This window comes from Sorex araneus, chromosome 4 (assembly GCF_027595985.1).
Source record: "Sorex araneus isolate mSorAra2 chromosome 4, mSorAra2.pri, whole genome shotgun sequence".
NCBI lineage: Eukaryota > Metazoa > Chordata > Mammalia > Eulipotyphla > Soricidae > Sorex > Sorex araneus.
The window spans coordinates 168818024-168832977 of NC_073305.1; the positions used below are offsets into that span (position 1 = coordinate 168818024).

Here is a 14954-nt window from a genome sequence, read left to right on the forward strand (position 1 = left end):
AGAAAATGCATGTTAGTGAACAGGGCTTTGGGGAGTAGGAAGTGGACAGAAATGGCCATTTCACATTTAGGAGTCCACCAAGAAGCAGCAGAGTTGCTGGTTAGTTTGAATATGACCCTGGATCCACCAACTCCATCTCTGTCCTCAGAAGCTGAAGAATCCTAGAATAACAATTTCATGCCTAGATAATATGTATCACCAACTTAAATTCTGTATGCTGGTATTTCCTGCAAGTGGATCCATGAAGAAAATCTTATATCAACTGGTATAAAAGGGTCCAATCCTGACTATTTTAGGACTCAGATGATGGAGTAGAAAGCTATTGAAATACCCATTTGGGGGCCACAGTGCTGCTCCCCAGTAATCTGGAATGATTTGCTGTTTTTTTCCACTTTGAAACACAAGATTTTATTTTCTTGACCTATTAACTTTTATTTTCTTGTGAAGTTGAGTCATATCATTATACTTATTCAAATAGTTTGGAAACCACAGGTGGAAGGATTTGAGAGGAAAATGTCTGTGTGAAATGTGCAGTACCCATTCTGTTATCTCCATGTGCTTACCCAGCTAACCTCCACAGAAGATGTTTTTAGAGCAGGGGAAGTTTTTACATAAAACTTGCTTGGAACTCAATCATGATGTTGACGGCATTGATGCACAATCATTTAGGCTTTATTCTTTGAACAAAAAACCAAAGAGGAACAAATTGCCTTTTGAATTTTTGAGGATTATTTCCTTGTTAGGTTGCATTTTATTTTTAAAAATAAATCTTTCTTTTGCTAATTTTATCTGATCATGATGCATTCAAAGATTCCTCTGTCCCTCTTGGAGAACCTGGATACCGAGAGTATCCCGTCTGCACGGCAGAGCCTGGCAAGCTACCTGTGGCATATTCGATATGCCGAAAACAGTAATAACAAGCTTCACAATAGAGATGTTACTGTTGCCCGCTCGAGCAAATCAATGAACGATGGGACGACAGTGCTATAATGATGCATTAAAATTATAGGGTTTACTGTGCATGGACTGGAGCGAGAGCACAGTGGGTAGAGCATTTGCTTTGCACGTGGCCAACCCCAGTTCAATTCCTCCGTTCCTCTCGGAGAGCCTGGCAAGCTACCGAGAGTATCCCGCCTGCACAGCAAAGCCTGGCAAGCTATCTGTGGTGTATTCTATATGTCAAAAACAGTAACAACAAGTCTCACATTGGAGACATTACTGGTGCCCACTCGAGCACATCGATGAGCAAAGGGACGACAGTGCTACAGTGCTACAGTGCATGCATACGTACAAATGTGTATGTTTTCCTTTTATTTTATAATATGTAATTTTTTCTCTAAAATGTACTAAATATTGATTTATCTGAATTTCTAAATTTTTAACAAATTCAAAATTTAACTTGTAGGTCAGTATAATTTGAATCAATGCTAGTTACTAACATTGTTCTTTTGCTCTCATTTTAAACCTCTGATTTCAAAATATAGATGAAAATGTCTCACGTGGCTCTTATTTTCACGTAGCTTTCTGTCCTGAAGAGGAAAACCCCCCTGGCTATCTCTGGCCAATGATCCCACCTTCTCTATACCTACAAGAGTGCAAACAGAAGAATGGCTTTTTTGCTTCACGGACATGGTAATCAGTCTCTCTGAGTCTTGTGGTTCACATTACTTGCCTCTCAAGGGTAGCATAGAAGGCCCCTTGCATTGCATGTTGACTAGAAGAAAAGCAGGCTAGGTTGTCTGTGTACGGTCAAAACACACAGTCCATGGAGAGGAAGGGTCAGGAAGAGTAAAGATGACAGAGGTTCCCAAGGAAAAATGAGGCAGCTGGCCAGTGGAGACTCTTGGACAGTATTTCTAAACCAGGCCTCAGGTGACAGTCATGTGAGTGGGAAGCCCTAGCATGAGATGGGGCTCAGCCAGAGAAGACGGGAACACGGGGAGGACACAAGGTCAAGTGGGAGCCACAGGCAGAAAAGGGTGGATGGAGAAACACTGCTCTTGGGGTATGTAGATTGTTTGCTAAGTATTTAACAAAACTTAGAGTCCTTTTGGGTTGGAGGGATAGCGCAGTGGGTAGGGCGTTTGTCTTGCATGCGGCCGCTCTGAGTTCGATTCCTCCATCCCTCTTGGAGAGCCTGGCAAGCTACCAAGAGAATCTCGCCCGCAGGGCAGAGCCTGGCAAGCTACCCGTGGCGCATTTGATATGTCAAAAACAGGAACAAGTCTCACCATGGAGACGTAACTGGTGCCCGCTCGAGCAAATCCATGAGCAACGGGATGACAGTGACAGTGACAGAGTCCTGTTGATTGCAAGGGATTCACATTTCAGGGGATTTACAATCAAGAAGAAAAGTGAAACCTGGTTCTTCATCCTCCATCCCAATACCCGATTAGTTTTCCTGTGAGAGTTCTGAAACTGAAGCTGCTCAAGTAGAAATATTTTGTTCAAACTCCTGTGTTTGACATGTTAGTGAAGAAATATATGTAGAGATTTATTTACTTGAATTTAAATCATGTATATATATATTTCTGGCTGTGAAGGCCTGGAAAATTCCTGAACTAGCCTTATGTACTCATCTAAAAATGTCACTTATAAATCCTATTTTTAATACTTATTTAACCATAGAAGTTTGATGTATCTGAATTTAGGAGGCGGGCCTATTATTTATATTTTGTTTCCGTGGTGTATGCTCCTGATTTGTTCCTAATGAGAATTTTTAATCTAAGTTTCCTTCAAGTTATTATTGTTTTTTTGTAAAATAGCAAATATCTTGCAAACTATAAAACTTATCATTAATTTTGTCAATTACATTGTTATGTATGCCAAAATTTGATATACCTTATTTTTTGTTGTTTCATAGTCACCTAAATTCTGCCAATGCATCTATAGCCTTCTGGGACCCTCCTGATCTCTCCAATTGTTCAAGTGAGCTACTTTTCTTTATTTCTGTAAAAGAAAATAAAATGGCCTTATATTTCATGCGTTCTATTCTCTTCAGTCATATTCTTTGGCAGTTTGATATTATTGCAGTAGTAAAGCTAGGCAAAGAATTGTTTCACTTACTTAAGGTAAAGAATTCTGGTTTTTCTTCATTCTACTTTCATGGTGAAGATTTGAAATAGTAATGTTCATTGTGAAGGAGATTTAAGATAGTAAGAAAATTTTGAAAAATATTTAACAAAATAATTTGATATTTGTTCTAGTGTTTTGTAATTTTGGAATAGCAAATATGCACACATATTTAGTAATGTTAGGGCATTTCTCTCAGAACCACTTGTGAAAATTAGTCCCTACAAATTATTTCCCTAAGTTACTCAATTTTTATTAAACCAAAGAAAAAAGTTAGATTCTAGATAAAGAAATACTATTGCCATGAGAAAGTTGTGGTGAGGGGTAAAAACAGGAAACCATATTTGCTGTGTCAACTATAAATTGCTCTGCTTTACATTTATGCCAATGCTCAAAAATATACATGTAAAACTTTATGTATTGTTTCTCCAACTTTTCTTTTAGGGGAAGCAAATGAAGTTGCCAATGAGATTTTAAACTTAACCAGTGATGGACAGACCTTAAACTCAGCCAATATTAGCAGTATTGTCGAGCAGGTCAAAAGAATTGTGAATAAAGAAGAAAATATTGACATAACACTTGGCTCAACATTAATGACTATATTTTCTAATATATTAACCAGTTCAGACAGTGACTTGCTTGATTCCTCTTCTGAGTAAGTTTTTCCTTTCTTTAGAAAATGTATTGCTTGAGTATGTTACAGCAAATAATTCTCAGATAGCTGAACGCTTAGAGCCCAGATTTTATAATTAAGCCAATTGAAGACTCATTTCTAAATTTGAAATAATGGTGGTGGGAAGGTGAAGTTCTGGTGGGATTGGTGTTGAAATGCTGAATGTAATCAATTAATGTGAACAAATTTATGAAAGTAAAATAATTTTTTAAAAAAGACCCATTTGTAAATATCATTTTTCACAAAGGGAACTTCAAGTGCTCTTTTTTTCTGCATGAGAAAATGGAATTTATAGTTATTGCATAAGATATATAAAGTTTCAGAGAGGCATCATGAGTACTTCATTTCATCTAAAAGTGTTAATTGAATTAATTCAGAAAAGAAAACCTATTGCAAATATTAATGCATGGTTTTTAGCTTTCTAAGAATATAACAAGTATTCTATTCACATCTTTATTAGTCTCTATTCTACAGACAATTGTTCTAAAAAGGAATTGTCTAAGTTAGGGTGAATGTCACACAATTCTGGTTGTAAACATTTGTTTTTAAAAAATATTGATACTAGGATAATTAGTTTTCTATTTCTGTTTCATTCCTCTTGACCAAAGGTTTTTGGTAAAAATTATAGTTTTTGAATTAATTTATCAACATAATAATTACAATTATTTATATTGCCTTAAAATTCAGAAATTAGTTTTGATATGTTGTATTATTTGATTCTTGCTTACTTATTAAGTAGAGAGGTTTTATATCATATTGTGAAAGAAAGGTTAATATTGATGGATCACAGGCTATTACTAGAAATATTAAATTGTTTATTTTACTTAAAGTCTGCAATCATCTTAAGATATATCTATCACTTTGCTTATATAAGTGACATTATTATGGTTTGGGGTAATTGTGTGGAATTGATTTTTGGAGCAGAATATTTAAAGACCGTTTCATTTGGTTTGTATTTTTCCTATAGGAAAATGCACAACACTAGCATGTATATGCAAGCACCTGATATATGGTACAAATATGCCATTCTTATCTCTTTAGGGCTTTGAAAACAATTGATGAATTAGCCTTCAAGATAGACCTAAACAGTACATCACATGTGAACATCACAACTCGTAATTTGGCTCTTGGAGTGTCATCCCTGTCCCCAAAGACAAATGAAATTTCAAATTTTAGCATTGGTCTTCCAAGCAACAATGACTCATATTTTCAGGTAAAAATACTTGTAATTTAATTAACAAATAAAAACAATCTGATCACCTACCAGTTGCTACTTGATGGAGATCTTGGTTGAGGGGTGATGGAGAACTTGGTTGAAAGTTGGCTAAGATTAACAATGGCAGTGCCCAAAAAATGAAGTAGATAAAGTTTCAGAACCTGGAGAATGGGGGTGATCCTATTCCCTCCCATATGAGCCAATATTTAAATTAAGTATTATTGCCTGAATAGAAGCCATCAATTGAAAATGGAAGTAAGGATCAGTTTGGTCAAGAAAAAAAACTTGTTTAAGATTTCGAGGCAGGGTGTAGTATCCTTCGCTACTGATTTTCAAACCGTGTGTTATAGTCACTTTCAAGGCTTAACAAAAACAGATTGCTGGGTTCCATCCATAGAGATGGTCCTGGGGGGTTTCCTTAACATTTTCATTTATAAGTCCCTATTATTGCTATGTTGGCTGCTCTGAGGACTGGACTTTTGAAAACAAATGATGTAGAAAGTGAGAATGAAAAGGCTTTGGAGAGGCTGGGTGAGAAGCTGGAGGCAGATTTATGGGGGGCTCCTCTAATCCGTTCATAAGACCCCTCAACATGTGCTTTTGAAGTTCTTCCTGTGCGCTTCACAGTGGCTGCCAGAGGGGACAAATTAAGTCATTGGACATCATCTTTGGCCCAAGGGAGTGCACATATGTTATACATACTGCTTCTCAACTATGGTGATGGCCACACAATGTTTGATGGCCACACAATGTTTTTGAAATATGGATACAAGAAACCATTCTTTGTGTTCGCTTTTTTGTTTTGCTTTTTTTTTAATAAACAAGATTCTTTAAGTTTCAGATTTTAAGTGTAAAAACTCTGTCAGCTTCAGTCATTGTTCCAGTCATATTTGCAGGAAAACACATGTTGGCTTGTTCTGAGGATTCAGGAAAAATGATATCCAGAAGAATTGATTAAATATGAATGAATATCTCTATGAAGAGGATAGCTCTATGAATATCTCTATGGGGAGAAAAGATGTTTCCTCCCCATAGAGATACACATTTTCTGGAGTTAAACACATGAACTTTTATCTCTTGATGTTGTTGTATCTATTTTTTTTTTTTTGCTTTTTGGGTCACACCCGGCAATGCACAGGGGTCATTCCTGGCTCATGCACTCAGGAATTACGCCTGGCGGTGCTCAGGGGACCATATGGGATGCTGATATTCGAACCCGGGTCGGCCGCGTGCAAGGCAAACGCCCTACCCGCTGTGCTATCACTCCAGCCCCTCTATTTTTTAACTTAAGTGTTGTTGAGAAAACCTCAGGATCTGTTATGGGTAAATTGAACTCTTTTACTTAAAAATATTTACTGATTTGTAGGTTTGTCTATTTGTTTGGTAAATATCAGTGCATTTTCTCATATATTGCACTTGTAAAACTTCAGTGATTCTGTGGAGGGTGTTCACTCCAAAAAACCAGTGTAGCAGAAGATAAATTGATACTGTCAGTGGTTATTCTCCTGACCTTATCTGCATGTGCAGGAAAGTTGTCAAGGCAATTTAGTTGCAATCACATCCCAAACATATCTCTATTGTGACAGATGGATTTTGAAAATGGACAAATGGACTCTCTGGCTTCTGTAATTTTGCCTCCAAACTTACTTGATCATTTAAGTCAAGAAGATTCTGAATTAGTTAAAAGAGCACAGTTTACTTTCTTCAATAAAACTGGACTTTTCCAGGTAAGTGTTTGTTAAATTGCTATTTTCAATTTTAAATAAAGCCTCTTTACAAAAATATGAAATCATAGCTTCCCCGAAAATCTACCAAGGAGTAAAGTCAACCTATGCAATTTTCCAAAAACAAAAATTTTAGTATCATTTGAAAACTATTTCACTTCATACAATTATGCTCATTGACAGGAAACATTCACCTTTATAAAAATAAATCAAATATATTAAGATGTGCATAATACAATTAAGAAATGGAATTAATAGATTGTGATCTATCTTTATGTTAAATATTTTATATACTCTGGTAATTTAGACCTTCAGAGTTAAAGAAATTATATACTAAAGGAAATGGTTTGTATTTATTATTTTTCAGTTCAGCAGAAAGCGCTGTTTACATAGTGAGCAACATTCTTGGCTTTAATCATTTTTCTCATTAGTATTTCAAAGGACCTTTGGACCTTGCACATCCCCAATATAGAGTGGCATTGTGCTGAGCTCATATTGTCATTTTTATTGGCATCATTTGTAGATACTAGAAAGTTCACTGCCAGAAAACACTGGTGACCTCTGGTTTCCTTTGAAAGTACAACCCATCTAGAAAAGTTTTACCGAGCCCACTTTTAAAACATCAAAATTCTGTGTTAAATTGAAGATACTTTTCTGTATCAAATAGTTTGACCCGTTATTGTTACAAGAAAAGAGCAATGGTGAAAGCCATTTGAAATATTTCTAAAATATGTTCCTACTATTTCTAAAAATATTTCTAAAATATGTTTACACCATTTGTAAAGAAAGGGACAAACTAAACTACATGAAAGGAAATGAATCGGAGTCATATGTTGTCATTCATTCCAAATATTTCAAATTTTGTCAGTACATGCTTTAGATTAAGCTGATATCTAGCCACAGAGATCTGGAACAACCAAGATGTAAGAATCTGTCATTGTCTCATTTTAATCTTATCTACTCTACACCATCTTTCCCTTCTATTTGACATCTCTCAGTCAAAGTTATTATAAGGAAATATGTGTTTTATTTTTAAGGGTTGATTTTTAGCAGAGTGAAATAGCTGTACAGATCCTATTGTCCTACCTTCAGATAGTGAGTGCTATATGAAAAAAAGCTGGGAATAATCCCTTTGTCAAATTTATTATAAAATTATTTATCCCTTTGTCATACCAAAGTAATTTGTTGAAAATATATTCTGGATGATGAAAATTTTTCGGCATTCAAGCAATGCTGTAGTTACTCTGAACAACTGATTTATAAACTACCATAGAGAAATTCAGTAGATCCAACACTAACAGTAAGGAAAGAGGAATGTGATGATTTTCCTGGAGCATGATCTCACTGTATGGATTTCTGTCACTTGCTGACTACTCTAGCTACCAGCAATTATGCAGCAGAGGTGACCTGCCTGTACCTTAATTCCCATGGAATTACATTTAATGAACATATAGTGTGACTTTGTGAACACATCAGACTGTTGTCAGGAATGTGAAAGATGAATTTTTTTGACAGTGTATTTCCTGTAAAGGAAACAACTTCAGCTACTTTATAGGGTAGGGAAATGATCTAATTGTTTCATAGATTTTTATGTGTTTATTTTCTTTATGAGGTTGCATTGTTTTTGATAGTAACTGACTGGTGTAAAGAATTGAGTTTTCTGAAGCTGCCTGAAACATTTTCACTTAATGTTCCCTCAACCTATTTGTTATAAGGGAGAGAGCTGAAGCTCTTTCAGGAAAGCCAGCAATTTGATCTTATAAACAGGATGTTCTATAATTAAAGATCTTAAGTGTAAAATGTGCTGACAATTTGCTTACTTTGGAGCTCCAAAGTGAAATAAAATTGTGTACTTTTTTAAATAACACTGTTTCTTTTCTTCCAAAGGATGTAGGGACCAAGCAAGGCTCTTTAGTGAGTTACGTGATGGCATGCAGTATTGGGAACATTACCATCCAGGATCTGAAGGATCCCGTTCAGATTAAAATAAAACATATGAGAACTCAGGTAAGAAAATACCACAAACAGGAATGGAAGAAGAAAGGCAGATTATTGCAGAGAGTTGTTGGTATCAGGCTTTCCTTATTTTTATTTTTAGGGTGGGGGGCATACCCAATTGTGCTCAGGGGCTACTCTTGACTGCCTCAGGAGTGACCCTTTGCTATGACAGGAGACCTTTGGTGGTATTGGGGATCAAACTGGGCTTGGTCACATGCAAGGAAAGTACTTTAAACTCACCTCCAGTTTAACCATTCCATTTATTTTTTAAAATTTTTAATTTTTTTTATTAGTGGATCACCATGAGGGTACCGTTACAGATTTTTTTTTTTTTTGCTTTTTGGGTCACACCCAGCAATGCACAGGGGTTACTCCTGGCTTTTCACTTAGGAATTACTCCTGGCGGTGCTTGGGGGACCATATGGGATGCCGGGGATCGAACCCAGGTCGGCCGTGTGCAAGGCAAACACCCTACCCGCTGTGCTATCACTCCGGCCCCACCGTTACAGATTTACGTATTTTGGTGCTTGTATTTCAGTCATACAGTGCTCAAGTACCCTAACCATTCCGTTTCTTAATGTGACAGGAAGTAATCAGCACTTACTTCTAAGGGGTAATTTTCAAAAAAGGGAGAGAATAGCTCATCATGTCAGGTCAGGTCATGGTGGCAGTTGTGTGGTGGTGGTGGTGGTGGTGGTGGTGGTGGTGGTGGTGGGATGGTTAGTCTTATTTAGGACTTAAGGGAAGTGAAGATAAGAGGGTCAGCCCATTAGTTCTAAGAAACGGCATGTAATACTTGAAATAAATTAGATATAGATACATCTGTACTGTCTAGCTATGGAAAGTTTTGCTTATATTCTAAAGTCAAAAGTCATTGCAATTGAGAAAAACAATAGAAGCAGAACAGGGATAACTTTATTTTTATTTTTTGAGAGGCTGAAGTTGTTTAAAATCTTGGCAAATATGCTCACTTTTATTTCTTTTGTGCATTATTTACTTTGCACATGGTGGACCTGGATTCGATTCTTCCATCCCTTTTGGAGAGCCCGGCAAACTACCAAGAGTATCCCGCCCACACAGCAGAGCCTGGCAAGCTCCCCGTGGTGTATTCAATATGCCAAAAAGAGTAACAACAAATCTCACATTAGAGACCTTACTGGTGCCCGCTCGAGCAAATCGATGAACAACGGGACAACAGTGCTACAACAGTGCAACAGTGCTACAGTGTTTTATTTATTAATTTTACTCAGTTGGCGTCATTACAATATTATAACATTATTATTATTATTATTTTGTCCTTGTAGACCCAACCACAGATTCCCCACCTTTTCTATAGAGAGGGTCTCAGCCAGGATGCTACACTTAGGCAAGCAGGCAGGAGATATGCTGGCGAATAAGGTTGCAGGCTGAGACGTCAACCCATATAAGCACCAGCTCTGCGTTGTCACTAAACCCTTCGAGAGCCCCTTCTTCTATCCTTTGGATATTTTGTTTCAGCAACTTAATGCATAGAGAATTGTTTTTTGGTTTGTTTTTTTTTTCAGGCCATAGTCAGAGGTACTCTGAGCTTACTCCTGGTTTTGTGCTCAAAGATCAGTCTTGATGGGTTTGAGGACCATATGGGGTGATGAGACTGCATCTGGATTGGTCATGTACAAAGCGAGAATCCTACCCTGTACATTACTATCTCTCTGACCCCCACAGGGATTTTTTATTGTGATGAAATGTACATAACATGACATTTACTATCATAACCATTCTGAGCATACAATTCTGTGGCATTGTTAGTAAGCATTACCACATCCGTCACCAGGACTGTCTCATGTTCACTATTTATGTCCCCAATAAACACTTATTTTTAACACTTTTAAAAGTTGTTAAAATGCTCATGAACAACTATTTCTCCTCCATACCCTAACAACGACCATTCTGCTCTGTTCTATGCATTTACTCCAGAAACTCCTGTAAGTGTAATCACATAGAATTTGCCATTTGGTAGCAGTCTTATTTCATGATATTTCTAAGCTTTATCCATATTATAGTTTGTGTCAGAATTTCCTTCCTCTTTCAGTTTGGATAGTATTCAATTTATACACAGACTCCCAACAAAAATAAAACCCACACACCCACTTTTGTTTATCCATTTGTCCACTGATGGACACAGGCATGCTGATTGCTTCCACCTTTTTGATTATTGTGAATAATGCAGCTCTGAACATCGATAGACCGTATCCCCATTTGAATGTCTGCACTCAGTTCTATGGAGGCATATTTCTAAACATAGAATTTTGAGATGAATTTATAAGGAACCTGGTTCAATGTAAAGAATGATATTTTATGCTGAAATACCTGTAGTGATCCACAGATAAGTGGTTAGCAGGATTTCTTATGAAGCTATCATTAATTTCCATGTGAATTCTTGTGAAAGGAGATTTTTCTAAACTGCCTGACATTCTTAGGTCCTATTGGTATAGCTAAAACTGATAGATTTATTTCTCCCTCTTTTTTGGAGGAGTGCTCCCCAACAGTGCTCAGGTCACTAAGGGTCATCCCCAGCTATATTTTCAGTTCACTCTGTGGGTCTGACAGTTTCATGCTGTGGCCCAGTCATGAAGCACTGCTCAAGCCCTGAGGTGTCGGAAGCCGTTAGGACCACAGGTGGGGCTGCCCAAGAAGCTACCAAGAGTCAGTGATGCTGTGGACCAAGAGGATCACATCTCAGGGTCCATGAAATGCTAAGAATCAACACTTGGGGCCCCCTTGAGCTCTCTCCTCCATAATGATGATTCACTTCTTTGTGAAGCCTTTAGCTTTTGTTCTTTTCCTGAATGCTAATCACATGATGTTTCGTTTATTTTAAACACAATTTCACATGTTTATTCTTATGTTAATGTAGCCAGTGCCTCATTCCATCTGTGCCTTCTGGGATCTGAACAAAAACGGTAAGTTTTAAAATATTGGCTGTTTTAATAACAACTGCATTTGAAACGTTGTTAAACACCCTCATTTCCTTTCATCTCACCCCAAACCAGAATGACTCACAATGTAAGTGTGATGCTACAGGAGCTGCCAAATTTCCTTTAGAAGTCTTCAGAAGTGACTTCTACTTTCTTTTTATTTGTAGCAAGATGTAATGGGACAATTCGAATGTTTTTACCCACCTCTGGTTTAAGTTAGCTATTAAAATATAATTTGCTTGTCATTGCCACTTTTAGATGAATGTCCATATACGCTTGAGTTTTCGACACTTGTGAATTTATCTGATATACTCAAGACAGGCCATTTCAAAGGCTGCCTCTTGACCTTCAATTGGTGGGGGAAAGCTAGAGGTCTCTACATGCAGAAGTAGTTTAAAAGGTGCTCGAGTAAAAGCGTTTCACTATGCAGTCAATGAGGGAGAATAGTCTAGCCGATGTGGAAAGGAGCAGTGCTATTTGAGGACCTCCTTTGGTTCTGTTTCAAGTGGCCGCTTCTTAGTGTCCTAAAACCCCCTGGACAACTTTATGAGCTGCTCCCCCATGACATTTAACAAGCAATAGAGGAGGACAAAACTAAGAGACACTGTGTATGGTTTGGAGAGCACTTGGTAGGGAAGGACAAGCAGGTGACTTACCACCTCTGCTCTTCACAGCTCACCTTCCCTGGGGGTCCCAGTGGGACAGGAGCGGTCACTGGAAGTGGCCAGTACCAGCGTAGGTTACTCGCTGGCAGTATAGTTGGAAGGTATCCTGTAGCCCTAGCTTGATGGTTTTCTGAGAGCTGGAGATTTTCGTTGATGTTGTTTGACTTCTAGTTGCACTGTTTTTAAGAAGATCCTGATTTATTTGACACGTGGTTAAAAAATGATACTGCTTTGTAGTTTTAAAATAGTCTATAAAAGTATAAACTCCTAGCATTTTATATCTCATCATAATAGTCACCTGACATAACCTCTATATCCCTAATAGCATGTTCGGGGCAGTAGAAACTCTGTCTTTACATATTCACAAAAACAAAGATTGACCTAAGTGATGAAGAAGGGGGCTTTCCAGATACTACATTAATATCTAACATATTAGAGAAAAGACATTTATCTTATGGACATTGGCTTTAAAATATATTGGATTAAACTTGAACCGAACATTCTCCAGAGGCCCAGAGACACTTCAGTGAAAGACAGCTGAAGACTCCTGACGGGCTCAGAATGAACAGCTTTCCAAGTAGTATTTCTCTATTACAAATAAACTGTGAGGCAGAAAAGACAGGCATATTTCTATAAAAGATGATGCTATCCATTGTAAAAAGGCACAGACCTGCTATTTTTTTCGCCCTCTTTGTTGACTTACTCCCACAGAAGGTTCTGGATTTTGGAATACTTCTGGATGTGTTGCACAGAGAGACTTGGAAGCACCTGAAACCATTTGCTTGTGTAACCACCTCACACACTTTGGAGTTCTGATGGTATGCAAGGAATTCCTTTCATTCATTTTAAAATTAATTCCTTCTTTGCTGGTCTTTATATTTCATTTCTTGGTTTTAGTTCAGGTAACATGGTGCAATTTTATCAATACTTACAGTTTTATTGACATAAAATGTCCTTATGTCACTTCTAGTGCAATTTCATCCTCTCTCCCTCAATCCTACTTTTAAATATAAATTTTATAGTATAAGGCCAAGGATATGTCACTATTTGATACTGTCGCTCACCCTGTTTTATTTCTCTGTATATAACAGATGAATGAATCATCCAGTCTTTGCCCTTCTTGCTCTGATTTATTGAAATGAAATAATTTTGGAAGGCACATACTTATTTTTGTGAGTTAGCTTTTTTCAATTATATATTTAGGGAAATATTTTCCAATAGTTCTCATTTGTACCCTGAATCTTAGTTCTTAAGAATCTAAGAGATTCTGTGCTTGGGGCCTGAGCAGTGACAGCAGGTAGTATGCTTGCTTGCACATGGCCGACCCAGGTTTGATCCCCAGAATCCCACCTGAATCCCACAGGCAGAGTGATTCCAGGGTGCAGAGCCAGGAGTTACCCTGCACACACTGTGTGGTCCCAAAACCAGAAAAAATATCTAATGTGCTGAGATTGGATCTTACAATACGCAAAACTAATCTTAACCAAAAATATCACTGTATCACTGTCATCCTGTTGTTCATCGGTTTGCTTGAGCAGGCGTCTGTAATGTCTTCATTTGTCCCTGTCACGTGCTAGTGTAGCCCAATGGTGTCTGCTTGCTCCAGGAATACAAAGAGCACGTTGTTGTTGCTATTTTTGATATATCAAATATATCACAGGTAGTTTGCCAGGCTCTGCCATGTGGGGAAAAAGAAAAAAAAAGAAAAAGAAAATAAATAAAATAAATAAAATAAAAACAAAGACGTTGCACGGCCACAAATGTGACTGTGTGTTCCAGGAAAAATTGCATCATTCTCTTCCGGGAGCTTTGTTTTATAGTCTCTGGATCTTGGCTGCTGATGAGATTACATGGTGCCAGGGGCAGTTTGTGGGTGTGGCTGCCAAGCTACTGGAAAACTGGGGGTCTGGGTGGAGGAGGCCCAGTCCCGATCCTAGCAGGCGTAGAGATCTCAGCTACGGGTCCCACATACCTGTGTTCCTCTATCTGGGATAAAATAATCCCAGAAATTAGAAAACCACAAGAAGACCCTAAAATTCTAGAGAAACAGAGTGAGGGAACCAGAGAAAGAAGAAGGAAGAGGCAGGAAACTTAAAGAAAGAAATGTAAGTTTGGCCAGGGAACTGTGAAAAGTTTCCCCAAAAGTTGACTTCCTATGGTTATCACTCATTATATGGAATGTCAGTCGGGTGCTGTGCTAGGGATCCTTTTGTGTCGTCAGACTGCTACAGCAAATCCTCCTTCTGGAGATGGGATTGTGGGAGAAAAGTGTAGGGGAAAGTTAGGGACCTTGGGGCCTGAGAGATGATGGGAGTCTTAGGCCTTCCAGAATTCTTCTATTCCTTCTTTCTACTGGTCCTGTTATTATCTTATTAATAAGTATAATCGTTTCAGACAAAAATTAGATTGCATCAACATGTTTTTCACTGCTCATGCTTTCAAGTGCTACACTACATGAAGTAACTTGTTAGACTTCACCCACAGACCTAGAACTTTACCTTCTGTCTGACATGCTTGTGTTTCTGGTGTCCCAAGCACCCTTGGATTGTGAAAGTCATTGCTTTTGCATGATCGCTCATTCAAATATAGAAGCAGTAGTCTAATTTATTTAAATATTTAAGCTGTGTCTCTGGATGTTTGGCCGTTGAT

The 14954-nt window shown here is 37.7% G+C and overlaps 1 protein-coding gene across 2 annotated transcripts in view; it reads left to right on the forward strand.

Moving 5' to 3' along the window:
- Nucleotides 1-14954, forward strand: part of ADGRG6 (adhesion G protein-coupled receptor G6) — a 162799-nt gene that overhangs the window by 116233 nt on the left and 31612 nt on the right. For both annotated transcript variants that reach the window (XM_055136942.1, XM_055136944.1), the window contains exons 10-17: nucleotides 1521-1632; nucleotides 2864-2928; nucleotides 3517-3727; nucleotides 4787-4958; nucleotides 6548-6688; nucleotides 8573-8692; nucleotides 11580-11625; nucleotides 13017-13123. In XM_055136942.1, the coding sequence (XP_054992917.1) occupies nucleotides 1521-1632; nucleotides 2864-2928; nucleotides 3517-3727; nucleotides 4787-4958; nucleotides 6548-6688; nucleotides 8573-8692; nucleotides 11580-11625; nucleotides 13017-13123 (974 nt within the window). The remainder of the gene's footprint in view (nucleotides 1-1520; nucleotides 1633-2863; nucleotides 2929-3516; nucleotides 3728-4786; nucleotides 4959-6547; nucleotides 6689-8572; nucleotides 8693-11579; nucleotides 11626-13016; nucleotides 13124-14954) is intronic.